This window comes from Leptinotarsa decemlineata, unplaced genomic scaffold (assembly GCF_025532065.1).
Source record: "Leptinotarsa decemlineata unplaced genomic scaffold, Ldec_3_MD MMD2_tig00000133_RagTag_RagTag, whole genome shotgun sequence".
Lineage (NCBI taxonomy): Eukaryota > Metazoa > Arthropoda > Insecta > Coleoptera > Chrysomelidae > Leptinotarsa > Leptinotarsa decemlineata.
The window spans coordinates 3,850,814-3,878,673 of NW_027412542.1; the positions used below are offsets into that span (position 1 = coordinate 3,850,814).

The 27,860-nt window shown below is 36.1% G+C and overlaps 2 protein-coding genes across 10 annotated transcripts in view; one reads left to right on the forward strand and one right to left on the reverse strand.

The window, feature by feature from the left end:
- Positions 1 to 27,860, forward strand: part of Grip (Glutamate receptor interacting protein) — a 398,341-nt gene that overhangs the window by 340,854 nt on the left and 29,627 nt on the right. For 7 of the 9 annotated variants that reach the window (XM_074172568.1, XM_074172569.1, XM_074172565.1 and 4 more), the window contains one exon: positions 25,499 to 25,531. The exons of the other annotated variants lie outside the window; for them this stretch is intronic. In XM_074172568.1, coding sequence (XP_074028669.1) covers positions 25,499 to 25,531 — 33 coding nt within the window. The remainder of the gene's footprint in view (positions 1 to 25,498; positions 25,532 to 27,860) is intronic. 9 annotated transcript variants of the gene reach the window in all.
- Positions 10,235 to 11,041, reverse strand: LOC111508077 (TLC domain-containing protein 5). The gene has a single exon (XM_023163501.2). The coding sequence runs from the start codon at positions 10,978 to 10,980 to the stop codon at positions 10,249 to 10,251; it is 732 nt and encodes a 243-aa protein (XP_023019269.1). The 5' UTR covers positions 10,981 to 11,041; the 3' UTR covers positions 10,235 to 10,248.

The following is a 27,860-nucleotide window of genomic DNA, read 5'->3' on the forward strand; positions in this document are numbered from 1 at the left end:
TTCCGCTGATGACTGGACTAATTTTTCCGAGAGATGACTATTTATGGGCCATTCGAGTAATTTCACTGATCTCCGCTTTCCTTTTCCGCTTCACCGGTTTAGTGAGAAATTACTGTTTGGCGGGAGTGGGCCATTTTTCGCGTGATTATGTTGTTGAGGAAAGGCCTACACTTTGCCATCATGCCAACATCTGTGCCCACTTTGGAGATAATTACTGCAGTGGAACCCACCAGTTCCCTTATTGACCAGAGCGAGGCAGAAGAATTCAGATGGAAAATCAGAGAACAGCTAGATCAAGAATCAGTTCCAACATCTAACATCAGCAATGAAGCACATAGAGCTTCAAACGGCCCAGGTAGAGAAAACACCATCAAGATCCTACCTGCAGATAAAGGAAACACTACTGTGGTGATGACCACTGTTCCCTACGAACAAAAGATCGAAGAGGTTCTTCAGAAAGGACAATAGACGAAGATCGACCGGGACCCTACTGCTTCAATTGAAAGTAAGTTGTACCAGATTTTGAAAAAAACAAGCCTATTTTTCGGAAATAGGAAGATCATCGCTAACACCGCACCACAGTAGGTAAGCCCCCTCACTTGCATGGACTACCCAAAATCCACAAGAAGGACGTTCCACTCAGAACGATCATCAGCTCCAGAGAGATTCGGCTACTCAAAACTTGTCTAGATTTTTACTCCCCATAATACAACCATTACAAGGAAAAACATTGTCCTTTGTGAAGAATTCAACGCATTTTGTCGAACTACTAGGGGCAATCGGAGTAACACAGCAACATGAACTAATCAGTTTCGACGTGGAAAACCTTCACACCAACGTTCCAGTCGAAGAAGCACTCCAAATCATACAGAGGAAGCTATCCGAAGACGTGAAACCTGGAAGATAGAACGAATTCACCTATAGAAGTAGTTATGGAATTACTAGGATGCTGTGTACGAAACTGTTATTTCCAACTGAAGGACGAATTCTTTACACAAGATGAGAGACTGCCAATGGGATCGCCACTTTCATCAGTAATAGCCAACATATATATGGAGTGGTTTGAAACTCTGGCCGTTGAAAAAACCCACAAGAAACCTCGTGTCTGATTGAGATATGTTGACGACACCTTCATAATATGGAACCATGGGAATACTGAACTAGACGCCTTCCTGAAACACTTCTACAGTGTAAGACCTTCCATCACTTTCACAATGGAGAAGGAAGTCCACAAAGAGTTGCCATTCTTAGATGTAGTAGTAAGAGGACCGACACTGAATGGGAAACATCTATATACCGAAAACCCACTCACACGGGAGAGTAACTGAACCACAAATCCAACTTCCATCAATCGACTAAAAGAGGAATCAGCAAGACTCTATTAGACTATACTATCAGGCTCTGTTATACAAAGGAAGGTGTCTCGAGAAGGAACTAGACATCATCAAACATGATCTTCAACGGAATGGCTATTCCAAAACGATAGTGAAACAGACTTTTGCTAAAAGACCAGAGCCTCGCAAGAAAGAGAAGCCGTCACAACCAGTGCTTGCACTTTTCTACATCAGAGGATTATCGGAAAAGATAAGAAAAATTGGGTCCAAGTATAACATCAGAACCTAATTCAGATCTGGAAACACTATCCGTAGCAGCCTCACAAAAACCAGGCCACCGAACACGGATTGCAATTCCAAAAATTGCATTTATAAGATACCCTGTGATTGCGGAAAATTCTATATCGGTGAAACTAAGGGGTCAATGAATATTCGCATTGCCGAGTACAAGAAACACACACAGCAAATCAGGAATAGCAGAGCATGTTTGGACCCATCAACATAACATCAAGTGGTCAAGTGGTCCCAATCTAAGATCCATAGACAGGGAGGAACATTGGCTTAGGAGGAAATTCAAAGAAGCCGCATACATATTGTCCAACAATGTATTCAGCCAATCTAGCGTAGAGATACGCAACATATGGAAACCTATAATCTAGCGAAAAATGGTCAATTTCCGCCAAACGGTCAACTCTCACTAAGTGAAGCGGAAAAAGGAAAGCGGAGATCAGTGAAAGTACACGAATGACCCATGAATACTAATCTCTCGGAGAAATTACTCCAGTCATCACCCGAAGACGATTGTGGATACTAACAATTGAAACGTCGTGAAGTAAGTTGGCATGAAATCTCTTAACTTTATATTTTTGTTCAACTGTCCTATTTTTACTTCTATTTCATTTCACTGTCATTTCATTTCTGGTTTTTTGCTTAATATAATCGTCATTTTCAGCCATTTTTTTCAATTTTTCTTTTTTTATTAGTTCTCAATCACCTTAAAAAAATTGTGAACTTGCGCAGCACTTGCTCATGTGCCTGAATGTGTATCTCAACCTTTTGGAGATCGTGGATTATGTAAAGTTTATCATATCAAAATTCAACATAACATTGAAGAATGAGCAGCAACTATTAGTGCAAATTTGAAATTTTGATTTTAAAGTCAAAATTTCGAGTTTTAAGTCGTAATTTCAAGTTTAAAGTCAAAATTTCCAACTAAAATTCGAAATTTCAAATTTCAAAGTTATAATTTCCAAGAAACAAATAATAAAATAATGTGCCCTTCTGTGCTTCCGTATTTTTCAAATGACTGCATCCGTTATGTCAAAGGAAATAAAGTTTTCCTCTGGCAAAATTCAAGTCCAAAACCTTCTTTTCATTTTAATTAATCCAACAAAGGTCTCTATACGGACGGATTATAAGCTCTTGTTCAAATATTGTTAAAATCCCAGCGCCTTGTTATTCCAGATATTCGGCGTGAAAACATTGGGAATCCTCCATCATTCCATTCCAATTTCAATTTATTATCCTGGTTGGAATCCTACAAATGAATTTTTCGTGCTACGCTTCCCCGATATTACTTTCGTTGAAAATCCTGCTCGTCCCAACAACCTGGCGAATCGGCAGAGAATATGAATGGCTATTCATGCAAGAATGTAATAAAACTCATTGATGCCAACATGCCGACAAACTGACATGAATAGCAGCGGCCACTCAACAAAATTAGGAATATTTTTGGGAGTTATTGCGTAACGTGGACAATATTATAGACTGGAAGAATATCAGCAAAGCTGTAGTGGTGGCAGTCATTATTTTGAAAGTTTTATTACGTATATTTCCTAATAACTGGGTGAGTTAAACCTACGAACACATTACTATTAACCACCCTTGAAAGTGGAAATAATACGATAAGTCAATAAGAATATGTGAAAACCTCCTAACAAAATAAATAAACATACCAGTCATCTCAGGAAGATGACAGGCTATTTTTTCTATACCCTACATTTTGTTTTATGAGAGAGAGGACATTGGCACATCAAGATCTTCAGATGATGTGGTGCTGCAGGTTTTTCCGTATTTTCCTGCAGTTGAAAAAGCAAATTCGCCACTGGAAATAATGAAGTCACCCCGGAGCGCCAATTGCATTTTGTTGTTGTTTTATAATTTCATGATTTGTTTTTTGGAAGTAGTAATTATAATTACGTGAATTATTTTTTCTCTTCTTTCTTCCATCATCATTCCTAATTTTTAACAATTTTCATTTCATTTTAATTTTTTGTCCAACCTCTTCAGTTTAAAACCTTTTTTATAATTCTACTTATTCTAGTACTTCAGTTTCATAGATTGTAATAATGATAATAATCCCCTTCTCTGCATGGTCCGTGACCATGAGAGAGCAGGAATTGGAGCATTCCTCTTTAGGGCAGCTGCCCGAGCAGCTGATGAATTCGGTTCAGTTTTCGACACTGAACGAGGTGACCACAACTCTATCACTGAGTTGGAACCCGTTGGGGTCTTCTTCAATAACATAGGAGACCTTGGCTTATCAAAGCGCCTGACTTTCGCTTTCCTCAGGTCGAGTGAGCTGAAGTCATAAACTGAGGTCCATCATGACTTGCCAGGATGGTGTCTTCAACACCTTAGTCTATCGCAGTCGCGTGATGGGTATAGAGGTTCCTGAAACAAGGTGCAGGGCCTGCCGCGAGGCACCCGAGACCCTAATGCACTTACATAACACGGTCCTAAAAGTGCTATATTACCATCTACGGCACTCTTACGGTATTGACGAGACACCGGTGTTGCCCTACGCTCCGGGGGATATTGAATCCGTTGTGGGGAATGAGAAGTGCCGAATTCATTGGAACTGTTCGTTCCCCACCCTCAGGCTCATACAAGCTAATAAGCCTGATGTAGTCCTTCTCGACCACCAGAGCAAAACGATATTTGTCGTGGAGTTTTCGGCTCCTGGCGAGACGGATATCGTCAGAAAAGAGGAGGAAAAACGGATAAAATATCGAGATTTTCTCTTCGAATTCCGCAGACTCTATACAGATCACTCTGTCAAGATAGTTGTTCTGATTATTGGAGTCCTTGGTGGAATCATGTCCTCTCTACTCTCGAATCTTAAAATCATACCGGCTTGCCGCACTAAGGCAGAAATCTTAACCGGACAGATGCAGAAGGCTGTCATTCTTGGCTCACTGCGCTTGCTCAGGGCACATGATTCTCGGCGTGTCCTCCCGAATGTATCGGGGCTTCGGGGGATAGGGCCTGACCAGCGCATACTACGGTGAAAAAAAATTAAATAATAATAATAATGTATATTCACAGATATATCATTATATACATAGGTTTCATTTAATGAAGAATAGAGTTGAACATACAGACATTATCACAAAAGTCACAGCAGTGACCTGTACGTGATAACATAAATATGACAGATAATAACAATGAACAATTAATAATTACATTTTTACAATATTGCATTTTGTCATCATTTTGCAGGATTTTACCCGTTCTATAACATTTGAATATGACAGTCTCTATCAACATCAACGACAAAACTGTATATAAAAGGTCTACAAGGTATTTAAAACACAAAATTTGTCACTCACTGCCTTCTTCAATCTGCTGAAAGAAGTATTCATTTTAATTTCTTTTTTGTCGGAGGCTAAAATGACGCTCAATACGTGAACTTTAAAACCTAGTAGATCAATCGATAATTAAAATTGCAAAAAACTTATAACAAAAACTAACCATGATATGAAAAATTTGTATCTAGAAAACGAATGAATTTTCGACAACTCATGAAAAGAGTTGTTTATTTTGACGAGATCCACCACATACTTAGATTTGTAATGTTCTCAACAACTTCTCTTAGCGCCCTAGGAGCTAAGTAATATGCATCGATATAGAAAATTGTAAATATCTCGAAAACGATCACATCCAGCGTTGTTGAGGAAGTATACCTTTTTTATTTGGAAAAGGTGTGGGAATTAGGATTTTCCATGTACCAAAAGTTCACTGTCAAAAAAGTTAGGGCGATTAGAAATAAATAATGAGAGCGTACGCAGCGCCCTCTAGATGTCATATGAAAATTATCAGGAAATTATGATTTCCCACGTTAAATAACCCCGGGTATAAAATTTTATGAAAAAACTTGAGTTTTGCAAAAGTTATTTTTAAAACACGAACAAGAGAAATAAATTTCAACACCCTGTATCCCCGAAACGAAGCATTTCCGGACACAAGATTATGTAGACTTCTCACTCAGGAATACGTTACTTCAATATTTCAATGTGCCTATATTACACCCTGTATATCAACATGTGTACAAAGTTGGGTCAATCTTATTTCTCGCGTATAGAGTTATTAACAAAAACAAAAACATCAGGGTTCCTATGCGTCTTGTCAAATACAAAATAGGATGAACTGGCTGCCAGGTTATTTCCACACTGCACCTACTGATGAATACATTGGGAAAGAACTGTGAATGATAAATTCTGTGAATAGCAAATACGTGCGTAGAGGAAAAGTGGAATTGATCACGTTTCGAAATTCGAAAAACATTTCCACTCCAAATATTTCCTGCAACCAGAGAGTTCAGAAACAGGTATAATCTGCTGATATCAGTTTCAAACCATATTTTAAATTCAGTTGTATTATTTTTTGCTCCTGGATGAAAAGAGATATCATTTTCTTTTTTTTTTTTCATTTTTATTCAGGAATAGTATGCAATATTTTTTACTGTTGGATTTACACTACAGATTGAAGGACATAAAATAGAGACAATACCATCTAGGCTTGTGATACCAGTAACCATCCGAACTAATTACCTTATAATAAATGTATATTCAATAGACTTTTACCTAAACTTTATATCGAAAACAATGTTTACATATTATTACTAATAATAACATAAGGAACAATTTTTATGTACAGGTTGTCAAATGTCAAATGTAGAGCTTTCTAGATTTTTATTTGGTCCGAAAAACCCACAGTTTATAAGAGTCATCAAGGAGAAAGCTGTGAAAAAATAGATATTGGTGATGTAGCTATTTTCAAAATTCAAAGTGTTGGGCAACGCAATCAAAATAAAGTTTGTTCAGTTTATATTGAAGATATGTTTATAGTTATGATATGAAAAAAATATTGAATTTCCTGCAATTCTCGACATACCAGGCATACCACTGGATATAACTCAGTTACATCTGGATAACTGAAAATTTAGGAATTTACATAAAATCCCGGTTTCAAATTATGATGTACTCACCGTTATAGTGAGTTAGAATAGTTTTGTTTGTTTTCTGACAGACAAAAGAACAGAAACCCATTGAAAATCAAAATATGCCGTTCACAGTTTATCCTAAAAAAGAATTCGTTATTTGGTTCTGATTTGCTTCCGGGTTTTGCCGTGGTCTTCTTTGTTTATAATCTCCAAACGTTTCAACTGCAACTGCGGCAACCATCTTCAGTGGCGTGGGCGCCACTGAAGATGTAAATACTACGCCCAACGATTTTATTATTTTTTTATCAGATCGAAACCGTAGATTGCTGAGGAGAGGAGTGTAATGAGTGCTACCCAGGATCCTTTGAATTATTTTTTAGTTTTTTGTACATCATCTACATCATTATTTTTTTCAATAAAACCATTTAAGAAAACATTTTTTTATTTATTTTATTCGCAAGTTTTTAGTTTCCAATTGTATTAGTCAAATCCTCTCATTCTGTTCAGTTCATTTAGTGCCTCAGTATTACAAGGTAATATGTAATACGTCAATTTGTAGGTGCGGCCATCTTGAATTTGCATCTCTTTCAAAGTGTTCTACATACTATTCTACTTGTCAAACCCTGTCATTTGATACCCATATAGAGGTATTCTTGGAATAATATGTAATCCTGATGGACGGTAGCCGGTCGGTTCGACGTGGGTGCTTTGTTCACTCACTCAAATCGACCGCCGTGTTGGTCGCTCGTTCAAGCCCTAGGCTGAGCGATCGATTTTCACTTGCTATCGTTTAGTTGTAGGAATCACACGTTGAAAGGTAAAACCTCGTTAGTCCATAGCAATTACAAGTTTCGACTTCAGAGAGCTGTCGTTCGTAGGGGTGCGACAGCTGGTTAACAAAAAAAATTATAGGCAGATTTTTTAGACATTTTGAAGCTGCGGCCATCTTGAATTTGCATTTTTTTCAAAGTGTACCTACTACTAGTCAAGCCGTCATTTCATACCCATCTGTATCTGTAGAGTAGGATGGGTGAGCGTAGGCCCACAGCACTTAGGCCACATGTGACCCTTTGTACATCCTCCCGAGGAGTTGTCCTCCTAAGTCATCATCTATCCTGTTGTTTCCAGGAAGGACAGGTTACTAGCAGACATCTCCTTTATATCGGCAGGTGTAGGCCAAGACTCGTCGAACACCCAATATCTTATTGACGACAACTCCGGACACTCGCATAAGACATGCTTGACAGTCTCATCTTCCTGTTCACACATCCTGCATAGAGGCGTGTCCACTAGCCCCATATTACGAAGGTGTTTCCTTAGTTGACAGTGGCCAGTCAGAAATCCTATTGTTGAGCGTAGATTTTTCCTGGTCATCGCCAGATATTCGGCGCTAGCTTCCCAGGGTTGCCCAGGGTGATCCTGGCAAGACTGCATCCTTTGATTCCATCCCATCTCTTTAGGATGTCACACATGGGTGTGGCATTTGGCTACTTCCGCAATTGTCGAAGTCATCAGGCCATAGGTGTCACTGGGTCCTAAAATTCGTAGTCCAGCCGCTTCCTGGGCTAAAGAAACCTTTACTCTTGTCATGCCCTTTAACCCACCTTAAGATAATGTTATTATTCACCGAGGCTTCAGCTAAATCTTAGTGGCAATCTAGGTAACACGTTGTCTGTTCAAGGCTAATAGGGCTTGTCTCCTATCAGTGCAGATTGTTATGTTTTTGTCAGAAATTACTTTCCTGGTTATTTCTTTAATGACGCTTGAGATACCAGTGAGTTCTATTTGAACCACGCTGGTATTTTTCCCATTCCTAACTCAATCCTTGGTCTTAGTGATCTGGAGTAAACTCCACATCCTGAGCCTTCTTTGGTTTTTAAGCTGTCTGTATATATGTGTATTGCATTTGTAGCATCTGACTCTGTGTTCTGTTTTATTTGTATTTTGTAGGGTTTATTGAACACGAAATTGTTTTCAGTTACATCACTGGCTGCCTGTAGCAGAGGTTGCGCAGTGAGCGCTTATCGCCATAGGCTTAGCTTCAATTGACCCATTCCTACTTCGAGGTTTACACCAGCCGTACACAATCGTAGCATGTCCATTAACGCATCCTCCTCCAGAGGGTTCAGACCAGTAATTAATTCCATTGCCGCGGTTGATGTTGTTCTCATGGCTCCTGCGATGTTTGAACAAGGCAATCGCGTCCTGTCGAGGGTAGTACCAAGGTATTTCACCTCTTCAGAGAAGTTTAGTTTGCTCTTGAAGATTTCGGGAGGTTTTAAGCCCGGTAAACTTCCTTTTCTAGCGAAGTGGACCATCTAAGTCTTTTTCGGATTGATCGACAGTGAGTGTTCTTTACACCATGTTTCTAATTATTTGAGCCCATCCTGCGCTCTATCGCATATTGTGTTAACAAATTTTCTGGTCTACAAAATAACTATGTCATATGCAATTGTGTAGAATCCATTATTGTTGAGGTGATTAATCATATTGAGGTGGTTGTGAAACAATATATGATCCGCCATTTTGTAGCTGCGGCAGTTTTGGATTTACAATAATACAGAATGTATCAAATTGTATCGAAACTAAATATGTGTAGCAAATGTCAGACCAATCAACAGGAAGGGGGTCAAACTTCAATCACTGAATTTGACCCAAACAAACAGGTTAAGCTAAACAAAACCGTTTAATTATGTCTTTTTATTGATTAAAAATCTGTATCGTTTTGAAAAATCTGTATCATAACGGATCTCATAATGAAACGGATTATGGGCGTATAAGTGCATTATTATAGTACAGGTGTAGAAAAAACATATTTATTTGTAAGGATCATTTTTCTATTCATTCTAACAGTTTATTATATGCTTTCGTACATAAAGAGATATTGAAACCAGATCAATCTGTTAGATCTATTTTTTTCATATGCAGAGACTCGGACTGTCGGAAGACAGTGTGTGTCGCCTCTGTTTGGACAATGATGAAACAGCAGAGCACATACTTTGTGCCTGCCCCGCTGGGGACCTACTCAGTTTTTCAGAGTTCGGCAGAGCCGTACTCCTACCATCTGACCTAAAAGACCACTCACCATACAAAATAATCGGCTTCGTTAAGAAGCTGGGTTTATTTGGTCGGTGGTGCATAAGCGTGAGCCACAAAAACCCTTGCGGGTTGCGGTGACGTGTCGAATAGATCCACACTCTTTTGACCTAACCTAACCTAGACCTAGATCTAATTTGATAATGGTGTACATCATGATATTTCGGAAGTGTATTTTTTGTTTTGTGAATATGGCATTCTACTGCTAGTTAATAAAAACAGGTCAATGAAGGAAAATTCGATCTGCGAATGAAAATTTCCAGTTTTCGATAGAACCATCCTGACAGAGCTATTTTTATTAAAGCCTGGAGAGGACTGCCGTATGACCAAAACATTGCAAATACATTTTAGGTTGAAACCTAGAGTATTTTTTGACCTACTCGTATATGTATAGTTGTTGATTTTGTTAAGCACAACACTGATAGAGTGAGAAAATTATATTTATATCTTCAGCATCCTATTCGATGAAATGCGATCATTTATGTGAAAGTTTGCATAAATTTTAAAATGTCACCAAATATGTGCTTAGTTCACTATTCCACTTGAAAGAGACAGAAAACTGAGGACTAAAAAATGAGTATACATTTAAATAATTTAAGTTCGTTTATTACCTGGATCGATTATTGGTATTTTTTTCGAAACATATTTCTTCAATGCATATTTAGCTATGCTGATGAAAAATATCCAAGACATAACATAAATTGTGAAGGATAAGAAAATAAAATCCCATTCGTTCCTTGGCTGTTTGAAGATGATAACCATATAATAAGTACCAAGAACAATCCTCACCAACACAAAAACCACCATAAATGTAGTTTCTACCGATGAAAATAATACAGAGGGATACATTCCCTCGCTTCTTATGAACCATCTGGCTTGGAGAAAGGGGTTCGTGATTTCCATGCTCCCCAATGCGCACGTCGCCTGCGCTCCGGAATAACCTTTGAATAGCATCCTGAATAATGCGCAGACGCTGTAAATATGATGGGCTATCATCAGCTTATCATCCCGTTGGTGCTTCAGGCACCACATCAGATCATGAATGAAGTATCCCAAACTGGTTACCATCAGAAAAGATTGAATGTAACTGGTGCGCCATTCGGGGTGGTTGAACGGATTGTCTATCAGAAAGCACTGGTTGATTCCGATAAAGGCTATGACCAGCCCGTGGATGAACGAAATGATTCTGCAACAGTATTCCGGATTCTTTCTTGGTAGGAAATATCTCACGGCATTATACCCTAGTCTCCATAATATACTGCTAACAATGACGGCGGTGATCGATTCGTAATTAATGTGATTATTTTTCGTTACATTTTTTATCATTTTTTATGTCACTGAAATTTTGAGGGTTAGTTACATGTCAATGTCAACTGATATTTTGTTTCGTATGTTGAGCATCTGAGTCTACCGAGGGATTTTGAAACAGTGATTAGTATTTCGATTAGTTATCGGAGAAAAGCAAAATTTTGACAAATAAAATTGAAAAAAACAGCTTTTTAAACGTTACGTCGAATTTCAGAAGTACCAATTTTTATGGTTTCAGTAAATCTACTTTAATGAAAGCAACTTTCCGATATAACTGTAACAGAAAATGTTTATCTTTTCAATGCATAATTATATCAAAATATTATATTTTGGTGAAAAATTATTTTCGAACCAATCTCAGCTATCTCCAATAGATTCAGTAATATTGAATCTAATAAAAAAATATCCTTTCAGTTTTTCAACAAGGTCAGGTCTTTAGAGCCAAATGAAATGAATAATCGTTCGGTACCGCTCGTATTCTCTTTTTTGGTAGGTTAGGTTAGGTTAGGTCCAAAGTGAGTGGGTCTATTCGACCCTCCACCGCAACCCGCAAAGGTTTATTGTGGCTCACACCTATTCACACTCGGCCGATTAGTTCGTATGATGAGTGGTCTTTCAGCTCAGATGGTAAGAGTACGGCTCTGCCGAACTCTAAAGACCTGATTCGGTACCCAGCGGGGCAGGCACAAAGTATATGCTCTGTTAATGAGGTAGTCGGATAGTCAAGTTGCAATATTCCCACCTTCATACCCACGACAACCTTCCCGTATATTGGGGTTTTTGCATGTCAGCTACACCTGACGATGCCTTAGATTCAGCCGTGCAGGGCTTTTTCGCTTTTGGTGAATCATCATTTGAGCGCAAACGTTTGCTAACCTACTCATGGAGGTTTGTTCCCCCACCTAAGACAGATTCTGCGTACGCCGCTCAAGAATTTGGTACAAGGCGGTGTTATAAAGTACCCCGACTCGCTCCTGAACTAAATTTACAAAGAGGTCAGTTGGAATCGTAAACTCAACATCCATCTCCTCTGTAAACTTGCTTCTGATCTGAGCCAAAAACTATTGTCAAATACTGGGTGAATCAAAACTCGAAAACAATGTTTCTTGATTTTTTCCCTATATTCCACACTTGACTTCCCCGTGAAACGTTTTTTCCTAAATATAGGCTTTCGAATGCTTTATGCAACAACTACAGACGAAATGAATTCCATGAAATTTTATTTTATAATGCATTATTCCTAGAAGAAGATTTGATATGATTATGATTTTTCATACATGAAAAGTAATTTGAGTGAAATACCGGTGAGATAAATTATTTAAAAATGATATTTTCTAATGAATTTTCTTTCAAGAAAACGTTGTGATTTTATTTGAAACCAAGGCCCGAAATTTTTCGGTACTATCAATATCGAATAAATACGAAAGCGTTGAAGGGCCACACAAAAATATTTTTTTCGATTTGTATAATTCTGACTTTCATCTCAGAATTCTGACTTGTATCTCAGAATTCTGACTTGTATCTCAGAGTTCTGACTTGTATCTCAGAATTCTGACTTGTATCTCAGAATTCTGACTTGTATCTCAGAATTCTGACTTGTATCTCAGAATTCTGGGAAAATGGGCATTTAAGAAAAACAAATGAACATCGTCGGAGTGCGCTCAGTGAAGAGATCAAAATAAATGTTCTTCTCTCTGTCAAAGAAAATCCCCATGTCCCCACTAGGCAGATAGCTCGGGAACTCGAAATTAGCCAGTCTTCAGTGGCAAGAGTTCTTGTAGCTGCAAAATGTCATCCATATAAAATAACAATCCTCCAGGAACTTACTGATCCAGATAGAAGACTTCAGTTTTGCGAAAAAATGATGGATCTACTAGACAGGAATGTTGTACATAAAGAAAACTTATATTTTCTGACGAATCAACGTTTTTGTTGAATGTAAATCGTCAAAATTGTCGTTATTGGGCAGACAGAAACCCACACTGGATAAGCGAAGGCCACACTCAACATCCAGAAAAAGTCAATATTTGGGCAGGGATCTTTGGTGATCGAGTTATAGGACCGATTTTCTTCCAAGAAAATCTTACTGGAGCAAGATATTTAGAATTCTTGCAGAAGGACCTAGTTCCAAATTTGGCTATTTTGTTCCCTTGTCCTATAGAAGCTGACGTGCCAAATAGAAACATCTGGTTTCAACAGGACGGCGCGCCTCCTCATTTTGCTAGAGCTGTCCGTGAGTACCTGAATAATGTATATCCAGGCAGATGGATTGGCAGAAGAGGACCTTATGAATGGCAACCTAGGTCTCCGGATTCAACACCTTTGGACTTTTTCTTATGGGGTTACTTGAAGAGCAAAGTTTTTAAAACCAAACCGACAAATATTGAGGATTTAAAAGAAGGAATAAGACAGGAGTGTAGGCTAATTTCCGGCGAAGTAATCAGAAAGGTTTAAAACGAGTTTCAGTTACCTTTAGGGTATTGTCAGTTAGTAAATGGACATTTTGAACACTTGTTAACGAAAGACTATTGATTTTGAATTCATTTTTTGAACTAGATTATGTTTGTTGAATATCTTTCAAAGGACAAGGAGTAAAAAAATGAAATTTGGCAGGCATGTGCAACTTGTTGAAGTCATTAAAAAAAAAGGGTTGTCATTTAAAAAAAATTATCGATGACGTTATATCTCATATTTGAGACACACTGTATAATTTTTGTTGCATTGAAATAAGGGCACTTTAAAATACTAATCGACGTGTCCGAGCATATTTCCGAAAGAAACAACACCTTTGATTTAGTGAATTTGTTCCATGTTAGAGACTCGCACTGTATAAAGTATCATTTATTTTTTTTTGAATATCGAGATTGCGTCAAAAAATAAATCTGCTGTAACAAGATATTCACTGGCAATCCGACAAAGTCGATAAATAGGACTATTATGACTTAAATTTGACTGAGGTGTTGGAGAAACATAAAGATCGTTGTATTATTTTTTTCAAATTAGGAGATAGCTTAGATGAAAATTGAATACAGTTAACTTTTCCATTGATCACCTTGTAAATGAAAATTAAACTGGCTATTCAGCATGTCCCCCTCGTAATGTTTTGAGGATTTTCCATTGTAGTTTTATTGGGTCATTTTCAAAAAATATCGCTTTCTAGGTCGGCATCACTAAGAAATCAATAATCGAAAAGCACATTTGTTAATAAGATATTCAATGGTTTACAGTATAAATGAAAAATATTAATTTATACCTACACTTTCAAACTCAAATACAGAACAAAATGTTTTTTTTGAGAGTGATGATTGGCGTCCTACCCAAAACAACATACTGTAATAAATACTGATTCAAAATACTACAATAAACACTATGGTAGCACGTTTTATCTGTTGAATTACAGATCAACTCGGACAACGATACAAGCATAAAGCTAGCCGACTACAAAGTCAGAATTCTGAGATACAAGTCAGAATTCTGACTTGTATCTCAGGGAATAATAATGATACATTCAGTATTATGAGGCGGTTTTTTGCATTTATCAAAATATGAAGATTATGAAATTTTTCTCATTGTTTAAATTGCTTCTTTCGATATAACTGGAGATACAATTGCGGTATCGCCAAAAACATATTCAGGCATTTCTTCTGCGAAGAATCCTGCACTGACACCCATCGGATACAATCCCACGCCTTTCGTAGTATTAGCCAGGGGAGTAGTTGTGTTCTGACGATCTCACTCCATTAAACTACTGTGTAGGTAAGTGAAGACTGGCACACACAAGTCACTTACAAGTCAGAATTCTAAGATACAAGTCAGAATTCTGAAATACAAGTCAGAATTATGACTTGCAACACAGAATTCTGAGATAAAAGTCAGAATTTCGACTTGCAAGTCAGAATTCTGAGATACAAGTCAGAATTCTGACTTACAAGTTAGAATTCTGACTTACAAGTCAGAATTCTGACTTACAAGTCAGAATTCTGACTTGTAAGTCTGAGACTGACTGTAAGACTGAGAATTATACAAATCGAAAAAAATATTTTTGTGTGGCCCTTCAACGCTTTCGTAAATAAACGTATGATGATGAAGAATTTTCATAGGTTATTTTCCTATGAAGATTTTCAATAATTTTCAAAAAAAAAACTTTGTTCAATAATATTTTATACGCTGTAAAATTTGAGTCTCCTGAATAAAGAAAAATATCTTTTTTTCATATTCACCTGAAGATGTATTAATTTGTCTCGAATGCATTGAACTGTGAAATTTCGTTATCAAAATTTATACTGGAGAAGTTCAATGTTCAAAATGATGGAATATTTGAAATTATTTTTATTATTTTGAACCGCTAAGCATTTACCCATATAATTCCTTACTTTCCAAATGGGATTTTCAAATAGATATTACATTTCGAATCGGAAACTCAGTGTTCTATTCGAAACAATTTGAAAAATATTTTCGGGTTTCGATTCTTCGATGAAACAAACTATCATTCGATGATGAAAATACTATATTTTTCTCAAAAATACACTCTTCAAATAAGTTTTTATTCAAAATAGGGATGGATGAATAGATCAAATTTTTGATATAATTATTGGTGTAACTTCTGGTATATATCCATATATTACCATTTGCTTCGGAAATCGAAAATGGAAAGCAATATTTCATTTCGTTCATTTCTTTCAAAAACCCTAACTTTGAAATGCCATGATTCTACTGGGTACCTAGTATATTAGAGTTTGAAAGAGTGCAATGTACTGATACCTAAAATTCATACAGGATGTTTATTAAACATACGGCACATTTCCTTGGACTATTCTAAGGATATTTTATCCTTCGATGATTTTTGATACGGTGCTTAATTTCAAAGATACGGAGCGAAAAAGAATTTATAACCAAAAATTACAGGTAATGTTTCTTAATCTACAAGAACTGTTGAAAATGATTACTCCCGATCGGATGCAAGAATCAAGTCTTCTCGTCATCGACTCCGGAACTCTTTCAAAAACACCAGGATCACTTACGAGACATACTATTCAAATTGAATGTCAGAAGCCGTTTGTAGTAATCGGAATATTGTTGATAGGTACCAACGGAATTGTTAAATTTTTTATTACTTGGTAGGTCCAATGTAGTACGCTATACTTTCATTTCGGCTAAGTTGATAATTTTAAAATTACCAAAATTGTTATTGTCGCAATTTTTTTCGCCCCTTATCTTCGAAACAAAACGCCCTATCAAAAATCACCGAAGGATAAAATATCCTTAGAATAGTCCAAGGTATAGTAACAGCATGTTTAATAAACATCCTGTATATAAAATATTTTTTGATAACTTCACTGCTTCATCTCCTTTAGGAAATCTGACGCGCTCGATTTATTTTTTTTTCTTTTCACTTTTAACCCTTACGTACAACCACCCACATCATGCAAACGATCAGATTAACATACCAAAATACGTAGGACATTGATGCTATCAATATCTGACGCGCTCGAGTATGTCCATGCAACAGTATTTTTTTTACATATTAAAAAATATATAGCCGCTTCTCCCACCGATGAAAAAGTATATATTATATAACATTTTTTTCTTCTTATCATCTAAGCTTTGCAACCTAATATGTCTCAATGACGCTCGTGTAAATCCCCATTTTGCATCGTCGGCTCCCCTGCTATCACTTCAACTTTATTTATTACAAAACTTTTTCAAATTAATTATATTTTCTATTGATTTTTTTTTCGAATCCAAACGTATTTTTCCATCCAATATTTCACTATTTGAGCAAAAAACAAAAAAGATATAACTTGGATTGTACCCCCAAATATAATGATATCCCATTCTTCACTCGCATATTCCAAAGTAATTATCAAATAATAAGTGCCAATTAATATTCTAATCATTGCAAAAGCTATTAAAAAAAGTGTTTCTATCACGGTAAATAACAAAGACGGATACATTCCCTCAGTCCTGATGAACCACCTGATTTGGAGCAGAGGATTTGAGAACTCCAACCCACCTAAGGTGCAGGATGCCATAGCTCCTGCATAACCCCTGAAAAGGAATCTTGATGGCACCCAAATTCCATACAAGTGATGAGCGATCATTAGTTTATCTTCAGCTTGATACTTCAAACACCATGCTAAATCGTGAATGAAGTATCCCAAACTTGTTGTTAGTACAATTTTCTGTAAATCACTGTTAGGCCATTCTGGGTGTTTGAATGGTGGGTCTTTCCAAGAACATTGACTGCAACCTAATCCAGCTGCAAGTACTGCATGGATGAAGGAAATTATTCTGCAACAGTACTCAGGACCCTTCTTCGGGAGAAAATATCGAAATGTTGCGTAGCTACTCCTCCACAGAGCGGTGCTGAGAAGTACTGCAAGAACACAGTCAATTTCGTTATGATTGTAGACGTTCACTTCTACTTTTTCTAGCATCATCGTAGTTTTTCCAGGTAGATTTTCGACTATTTGCAGCCGTTTATCAAGGAGTTGTCCAACCTACTCTTGTAATCATCATTATATGCAAAGCTGAACAAATAAACTGGCGTCGAGAAATTATATTTTTGTTTTCAATAGACTGAAACAAATGAAAATGAATCAGAAGAAAATCCAATTCAGAAGTTGGTCAGAAAACAAAGCCTCAAATTCACGTAAAGATTAATATACCCCAGCTCAAACAATCAAATATCAAAAAATTTGTAATTTTAACATATTTTGGTAAAAAAAACACCAACAATTGCAGGATTTTTCAGAAAAAACAATGTGTAAATGGCATTCAAGCCGACAAGTTATCTGATTTTAATGCCAAAGATAAAGTGGACAAAATGGATAAATATGGAGCATTTCATCAGTTCTGACTTCCATTGTCTATGATATAAGTTGATTTGAGATTCCTGAAAGAATCCATAAAAAATTAAAAAGATCAACTGAAAAAACTATTTTATTAAGCAACAAACTGAAATAACATACAAGCAAGAACCAAAAAAAAACAAAAAAAATTGAACTATTAACACGAGCTGAAAAATTAAAAAATCATCAATAAGAAATGAAAATTGAAAATATAAAATTGAAAGATTCCAAACCCAGTTATTTCACGACGTTTCGATTGTTAGTAACACAATCGTCTTCGGGTGATAACTGGAATCATTTATTTCTTCAAGATCTGATTATTTATAGGTAATTCGACTACTTTCACCTATCCCCTCTTCCCTCTCTCCGCTTCATTGGTTTTTAGCGGGAGCTGACCATTTGGCGGGAGTTGGTCGTGTTCCGGTTAATTAGAGGTTCAATATGTTACGTATCTGTACGCTAGCTTAGCTAAATGCTTTATTGGACAACATATATGCGGCTTCTTTGAATTTTCTCCTAAACCAGTGTTCCTCCATGTGGATGATTTCAGCCTGAGCCCACTTGATGTTATGTTGATGAGTCCAAACATGCTCTGCTATTACGGATTGCTGGTTTCTCCTCGCTGTGTGTGTCTCCTCGCTGTGTGTGTTTCTTGTGCTCAGCAATGCGAACTTTCAATGGCCTCTTAGTTTCACCGATGTATGATTCTCCGCACTCGCAGGGTATCCGGTAAATGCAGTTCTTGGTAGCCTGGTTTTCGTGAGACTGCTACGGATAGTGTTCCCAGATCTGAAGCAGGTTCTGATGTTATACCCGGACCAAATCCTTCTGATCCTTTCCGACAATCCTCTGATGTAGGGAAGTACAAGTACTGGTTGTGGCGGCTTCTCTTTCTTGTGGAGCTCTTGCTGTCTTCTCGCTAAAGGCTGTTTCAACATTTTTGATAATGCCTAGTTCCTTTTCGAGATCTTCCTTTGTATTGCAGAGCCCGGTCTAGTTGAGTCTTAACGATTTCTCTCTTAGTCAGTTGATGGTGGTTAGATTCCTGGTTCAGAATGGCAATTCGTGTTGGACTTTCTTCTACATTGTGAATGTGATGGAAGGACTTACGTTGTTGATGTGCTTCAGGAAAGTGTCTAGTTCTGCATTCCCATGGTTCCATATTATGAAGGTGTCGTCAACGTATCTCAACGAGTCTGAACTGATGAAATGCACCACAAAACATTGTTAACCACCTTCAAACAAACGATAAATATAAAGTTTATAATCTTAAATGTCCGAAGTGTAATAGTGTTGATGTGGGACAATGTGGCGGAAATTTCTCAAAACGGTATGCTGAACATGTAAGGTCCTTCAGACTAGGTAAAAATGATTCGACGTTTTCAAACCATACCTTGGAATGCAACCACAAGTTTGCGAATCTAAATGATACGAAAATTTTGCACTATGCAGGCAAGGGTTGGAAACTCAATCATTTGGAATCCTTGAACATTCACAAGCATTGCGGATGTAAACTACTAAATTGTCACAGGTAAACATAATTCATGTTTTAAAGGCATTAAGGACGTCTGTTATTACCTATAGTGGTGTATAGATATATAAGGGTCAATTTTGTTAATTGTGTCAGTTTATTGTATCAGTTTCAAAACTCCTTTGCAGGACGAAACTGCAGTTAGCGTTAGATACAAATACATAAACATAAGAAATTTTGTTTAAAGGTGGTTGACAATGTTTCGTGGTTTCATCAGTTCGGACTTCCATTGTCTAACAAATTGATTTGATAACCCTGAAAAAAAATCAAGAAGGTTAACCGAAAATAACAATTTTATTAAACAAAAAACTGAAATTACAAAGAAATAACATACAACAACAACCAAACAAATAAAAATTGAAATATTAATAAAAGCTGAAAAAATTGAAAAACTAAAAATATTATTAACAAAAAATGAAAAAATAAAAATTGAAAGATTTCAAACGAAGTTATGTCACAACGTTTCGATTGTTAGTATCCACAATTGTCTTCAGTTATCAGTTATCACCCGAAGACGATTGTGGATATTAACAATCGAAACGTTGTGACATAACTTGGTTTGAAATCTTTTAATTTTTATTTTTTCATTTTTTGTTACCAATATTTTTAATTTTTCAATTTTATCAGCTTTTATTAATATTTCAATTTTTATTTGTTTGGTTGTTGTTGTTATTTCTTTGTAATTTCAGTTTTCTGTTTAATAAAATTGTTATTTTCGGTTAATCTTTTTGTTTTTTTTTCAGGGTTATCAAATCAATTTATATTATACTAGTACTATGTTGCTGTATCGCTGCTGTTTCAATGTTTTGACAGACTCAGAATCAACGAACTTAGGCGTGCGCAGCGTTATAGAACAGTGCCTTCAAAAAATTGTTCTACAGCGCCATGTAGTGGCGAGTTACAGAAAAACTGATAGCCTAAAAACCTTCTCTATGAAACATCCAACCAACAAACATCCATTTTTATATATTAGATTAGACAATGGAAGTCCGAACTGATGAAATACATAAAAAGTTTTATTTTTTATATGAACTTATCTTCAAAATTGCGACCTTCACAATGATGTTGTACATACAAAAATAAATAGATACATATTTTTGAAATGGTAAAAATGTTCTGTATGTGTGTATCCCGATTGCATGTGGTATTGCAAACGTTTAGAACCTGTTTTCACTTGTATCAATTTCTATCCACTTGAACGTCAAGTTTATAAGTCAGAAAAGTAATTCTACCACGCCACTAAAGATGACTACCGCAGTTGCAGTTGAAAATTTTGGAGATTGTAACCAAAGAAGACCAACCAAAACATTTCAGTTACAGTTACAGTTTTAACATAAAAATAACTACCTCTATTCAAATGTGGAAAAATATTCACCAAACTCGACAAACTCGAAAAAAAAAATAAATTAAATAGTGAACAAAGAAATATTTTTAATGATACTTTATACTTAAAATCGGACGATATTTTAATGAATCAGACAGGAATGAATATTCAGAACAAATCGATATAAATAAATGGATTTTTCGTGTCCTATAAGAAATAATGAAAGTGCAATACAAATTTGAATTATCATTGAAGTTGAAAACTTTGTTTTCAACCATGTTCTATCAAGTAATATCAAATTTTCATTATTTATTTCATTATTTCCTGCCCAAATATTTACTTAAAAAAATAGAGATATTTACCATTTCAACAATTCATATTGTCGATGACTTCTATAGCTTATACGATGAAATGAAAGCTTTTATCAAATTTTTTCATTGGAATTTTGTTCCGATCCTAAGTATTCGATTCTTTCAACTGAACTTCTATAGTAGAATAAAGACTCGATAGATTATTCATAACAATGTCGATTAGAAATACTCCAACAACAAAATTTGTAATTATTCGTTGATAACGCTTAGAATATCGCAATTAAAGTTTTTATCTTCAACACGAAATGAATCGCAAGGCTCGTCTAAAAGACAATTTACCTAAAAAAACGATCTAAATGCAAGCCACTACGTACCATAATAATTTAGGGCCGTGAACATTTTATTGTATTTTTAATGATCACAACCACAAAAACCTCATTGGAGTGTAATAGTTGCAGGGCTGCACCAAGGATCTTTCTGAGAATCAACTATTTGTTATTTTATTGCAACAATAATTTTTCTTCAAATTTTCATTTTTCCTGTAGTTTTTATATTGATCTGAAAATCTCAGGAATTATGATTGTCCATCAGTCTTATATAACGGAAATTTCAGAAAAGTCAACTATTTTTTCAAGAAGGGTTCGTTAGCACCGAGAGCTAAAATCTAATACTGTTTTCCCATGTACAATACACATTTTTATTCTGTGACATTAAAAACGACGATTTAATATTGAAAAAAACATATTATTACAATATGTTAAAGTCAGAAAATTATCGATGTGAAATATAAATTTTTAAACAGGTAGGATGTTGTACTTATAGCGTTACTAGGAAGCCAATCAATAGAAAATCAAATATCCGTGATTTGATTTGAAAACTGCGAACTTAGTGGTCAGTAGTTATTTCGAAAAATGTCTAATTCCGAGTTTTCTCTGACTCCACCTGACTTAGTAGAGCAGCGAAAGTAGCGTCACAAAAATTATTGCCAGCTAAATCTCGGAAAATTTATGAAACCGCGTATTCAAGATTCATGAAATGGAAAATGAAAAATACATGCAGTTCTTTTTCGGAGACGGTGTTATTGGCTTATTTTTCGGAACTAGCACAACAAAAGCCATCAACAGTCTGGTCGAATTATTCAATGATTAAAAGTATCTTACAATCCAATGATAATGTAGACATTTCAAAATATTTCAAACCAATTACATTTCTGAAACAAAATAAGAAAGGTTACACGCCCAAGAAAGCTGCGATATTTACGAGTACAGATATTAGTGACTTTTTAAATAATGCTCCCGATGAAGTTTATTTAATGGCCAAGGTTTTTGTTTTATTTGGGATTGCAAGAGCTTGTCGAATTTGTGAAATTAGCCAGGTAATATTAGATAATATTGAAGATTCGAGAACGTTATTAATTGTGAAACTCAAGCAAACAAAGATCCTGTTACCAACTAACTCTTCTTGAAAAAATTATTGGATCACTAATCCAGTCAATTTATTTTTCTATTGTATGAAGAATATATGTTATTAAATTCAATGTAGATTCTCAATTCAACATTCAAATACTTGTGTGCGATTATTATCAATTTTTTATAAAGATTCTATGGAAATAGAAAAAAAGAGGCAATGAACAATAATGAAATCTGGCTACACAAAGGTACACAAAGTCAGGTAATCCAATTGGGAGAAACTAAGCCACGCCTACTAATAAGTATATGAAACCAGAGTCAGATACAAGCATTGTAGACAAAACATTTCAGATTAGAGTAGAGGGCTCTGTCTGGCAACATAGAGATCCTCGCTGGAGTGCCACAGGGAGCTGTGCTCTCTCCCAAGTTATACTCGCTATACACCAGCGACCTCCCAAGGTCCGAGCGTGTGAAGGTGTCTCTCTATGCCGATGAGGCGGCTCTCCTCTCATCTTCCATGGGTCGGGAGTTCGGGATCGTCTACATGCAACGTGCATTGGACGACCTCGAGCGCTGGTACCTCGAGTGGAAGATCTGAGAGAACCCAGAAAAAACTCAGGCGATAACCATGAGAAGAACGCACTGGAACCCGCACATTATATCCGTTAAATCAAGGATCGAAGGCCGGAAAGCTAGAATGTACCCTCTGATCAACAGAATATCTCAAATGAGCCTTAAAAACAAAATTACCATCTACAACACGATGTTCAAGCCTGTCATCATGTATGATTCAGGCATCTGGGGACAAGCCCCTCCATTTAATATCTCCATTCTGGAGATATTGTAAAACAAGATAATACGGATGATCGTGAATGCTCCGTGGTTCGTGCGGAATGAAGCCATCCGCAGAGGTTTGCAGTTACCTTCCATTGGGCAGTCCATTTAGTCGAGGAATCAGCGAGTTTTTGATTGCGCAGAAACTCACGATAATCCGTTAGTTAGAGAAGCTATAGATTATGCAGTAGACGACTCCTCCCGACACTCTGTCGAGTGAACAATTTTTTCATCCATTTCACTTCAGCCGGGTAGGGGTACACCGTGAAGGGCGGGACTGATGTCTGAGAATATTCATGTCGCCATGCCACCACCAGTTAGGACCCATTTGTCCCTCTGACAAACACCAGTTGAAAGGGTAAAGGAGCCAGGCTCCAACCTGATCAAAACCAAGATGACTTTCCACAGCATTGTAGTTACTGCATTCGAAACGGAAACAGCAGTTCCAGCACCAACTCGGGCACAGCGACCGTTACCACATAGCCTTTGATAATGTCTACCGTAGTACTAGGGAATGTCATGCATAAAAACCTGCAGCCCACGGTCAAAAAACATAATTACAGAAGTGATGTTACAAGAGGTGCGTTTTATTTTGAAATTATTGAATTGTGTTCTGATTAGTGAGAGAAGGATTTCAAGAATATTTGTTCTTTATGAAGCATATACCTTTCTTTGTTCATGATACGTCAAAATGTTAGTGAGAAAAATCATTAAGGATGAGAAATTGTGACACCAAACAAAATTTCAGATAAAATGAAATTATACTATTGATCTACGTAAAATGAGTTCATATAAACAGGTTACAATTTGTAGTAATAATTTCAAATTATTTCAATGTTACAGCAGATAATTTACTTTGTTCGGAATTAGGGGCTTTGGCAAATTGAATGGGCGATTGTGAAAGACCTGAGTTTTTTTCAAAGTCAAGGATGAACGTACATTTTGGAGTGAAAAAGGATCTCAATTTCTCGATATATGATATTTTTCACATGCGTGGTCCTTCGGCCCACGACAATGGAAACTTCTGCTGAAGAAGACGAGTTAATTGAATTTTATGAACAAAAACAACCTATCTTTCAATATTGTTCGTTTTGGAATTTTCTGGGTTTCCACTTGGTTTACGTTAGGTTTACTAGGTTTTTTATGCGTCTTTCTTGAAAATCATCCAAATAAACATGGTTCAACATATTTAGTTCATTGTTTTCATCACCCAAATGTGCTGATAACCGGAACTGTTAAAAAGTGTTTAAGAAACCTCTGTCATTTGAATTTTTTTTTGAGAAATGATAACATGCTGTAAAAATCATGTGATTCCACTATTTAGTTCAGAAAGCTTTCTGAGTTTCTATCAAAATAACAAAAAGTGAACAAGTTACTTTTTAACAGTCACCCCTTCAATTGCACTGAGAGAAAAGGTGCAGGATTTTCCAGTCTTACACGTATCACTATAATGAGAATAATTGAAAAACTTCTTGTTTTCTTGACCTCAACAAAGAAAAGAAGGAACTTGGCGAAAATGATGCCGCAAATGTAATAGCTCTTGCTTTGGTAGAAAAACATACCATGAAAAGAGACTTTATTCAAGAATTATGATTGTATTTTGTTTCAAACCACAAATGAGATGAAAAGCTGCCTTCTTGGTGACCAAACGGATAAAGTTTTGATTTACGAGTATATAATCCACTTAACTATATGGTACAAACCACTGGTCACTGACATATAAACATTGGCTTTCGACAATGATGATCTTCCTCCCCGTTGGTAACATCATGATTATGCAAACTTTTGCACTTGCACTCCCAAAGTTGCCTCTTTGAAGAAGGTAATCAGACTTCCAAATTGTAATCTGTATCATCACCATCGCAATGTACTACAAGAAATTTCCCGTTTATATACAAGGGCGTCAAGTTGCATAGATATATTAGATCAGTTCGTAGAGATTAGTCGATTTGAACATTAGTTCCGGTCGCACATTATTTCAGAGGTTACAAGCGGTAATGAGCAAGTGAAATAAGTGCGATAATTATAAAGTACAATTGAATTTGACAGTGTTCTATTATAATTTTGAATGATTGAATGAGGTTATTCAATTTGATCAAACGTTCTACTCACTTATTGAAAACCTTCATAAAGATTTAGCATTAGTGACGGCGATAGTTCGAAACAATATGACCTATTGATGTTTTACAAAAATCATATGTTTCAAATACAGTATTTTACAAATACAATATCTACCAGGGATCACAAGGTGATTTAATTTTCCGTAATTTCCACAGCCAGCTCTTTCACGAACGAGGAAAATGAAACAGGTTAGTCATTTTTCCATGTGGTAAGTTATTAAATATATTTGTGACCCGCTACTGAATAATTTTTGACATAATAGTTGCTTCACTTGCTACATATCCAAATTAATCAGAAATTCAATATTGCCATTATTGACGTTTTGACCATTGTGTCCTGAAAATGTTAACATTTGCGAAATTGTATCTCTGGTTCATTTTGGCTTTCCATCCTATAAAAACTTTAAATACATTCAACATGAAGCCGAATCATGCGTTTTTTTATTATTCATGAAATGAAGGCAATCCTGCTTGATTCAGTTTTGCGAAAACGCTAACTATATGTACCCACTCAGTGGAAGGTAACTTTTTAAGAAAATGCAGTTTTTATTTATGTTGCGCCTTCGTCGTTGTCGCATTTCCCAACGAGTATCTGAAGCATCAAAAAAATCAATAATTCAGGGATTGAATACATGCAATAAAACGAAAAGACATAGGATGAATGTTCTGAATTCCAGTATTCGGCGAATGATGAAATACAGAAATACTAAATTTTCTACTCTATGAAAAGAATTATTTATATGAAATATGGGTATAAAGAAATGAAAGGAAACTACATTTTCAGTCTTTTATAAGCGGAACGTGGCAAGAAAATTACGGTTCTCTTTCGGAAAAGGGGCCGATAAAGAATTCGAAACTGACAATTTGATGAAAATGCATGAACGGAACAAAGAAAGTATCCTGGATTTCAATATGGATGAGAACAATGTGTAGTAACTTCTACTATGGAAAAGAAGTCAACTGAATTTAATTTTATCGGAATTATTACAATAATTTGAAAGGTTACTTCAATTTTAATCAACTTTTTTCAGCTTAAGAAGTGAATACACATCTGGAAAAGGTATTTTAGATGACGTCCTATTATGAGTCTCCTGAAGACTGCTTACAGTTGTTCATAGGTGTCGCTGAGTGGTGGTAAAACTGATTTTGTGATGAAATGCCCATTAAATTCAGCAACAATTTATAGTTATCATATAAAGTGATTTAACGATTTTTCGAAAATACTTGATACATTTCTCATATTTCTACTGGATTATCCAAATTATCAACCTCCAAAATCGTTTTATATGCGATGGAATTAGTCGATACTCAATGAAAATTCATAACGTATTCAAGAAACAATACATTGTGAAATTTCCACTGGACAATTCATAAAACCGCAACACGTATTTCGCTATACAGTTGCTATTGTAGGTATCTTGAAACACGTGTTGCTGTTTTGTAAAGTGTTCAGAGAAAATCTCACAATAAAGTTGTTTTTCTTTAGGAGACGTCAGTTCGAATGATCAGTTAATGAAGTAAATGAAGTATTGTCAAAATCAGAATTCCAACATAAACCTTCCAGATATAGTTTCACAGTATTCTTCATATTATCATCAACACATTTTCTGGTCTGGTCCAGTACCAGATATTTTGGTATCCCCTTGGCTGATCCAGGGTCTATATATGAATTTGATGATCTATTTTCAACATCCTCATCAACACACTATGGTTCCTGAGTATTCTGGCACCCATCCAGTTCATTTTTGTACACCAAGTTCCTTCAGTTCGTCACCACATTTCTAGACCAGTAGGTGCAGCTCGGCTTTCTGTGAAAATATTGATCCACATATTCCATTAAGATATACAATTAACATTCCATGCGGATGGCAGAATTGCATGCACAAAACAGAAGTTTGTTAACCAAGTGGGTAGCCGTAATATAAATACCTAGTCACGTTCCTGTCATTGTGTTTATGACTTCAACCGCAAAGTTGAAAGAATACTTCGGAGTCATATGGTTTCTGAACAATGAACATGTTTGATCCAGATTCCTCCACATATTTCGAAACTTTCTTTTCGGTTATAACTCTGTTTTTTCCTATCTGATTCGGCTAACTTTTCTCTCCCCCATTATCAAAAGATGTAAAAGAGGTAGATTCAAACTTGTCTCTGAGGCTGCTGGTAATGCGGTTCTTTCTGCACCCATTATTCTCAAACGAGTAACTTGCTCAGTTCATTATTGTCGTTCTTATCACCCAGAATACCAAAGAAGCTTGAGTTTTCATGGGTTTAAACCACCATTGCATAGAGTCAATACATCATGTCCGGTTCTATCCGCAAAGGACAGCGTCACTGCCACCTCTTCCTTTTTTTTTATCTTGTTATAATTTTGGTTTCAGGTTAGCCTAGGATCTGGTATCACTCCCAAATATTCAACCTTTATATTGGTATTTTTGTTGAATGCAAAATGGCTTGGAATAAACTTACCTCATTAACTCATCATTTGAACTGACATCACCAAAAGAAAAAAACTTAT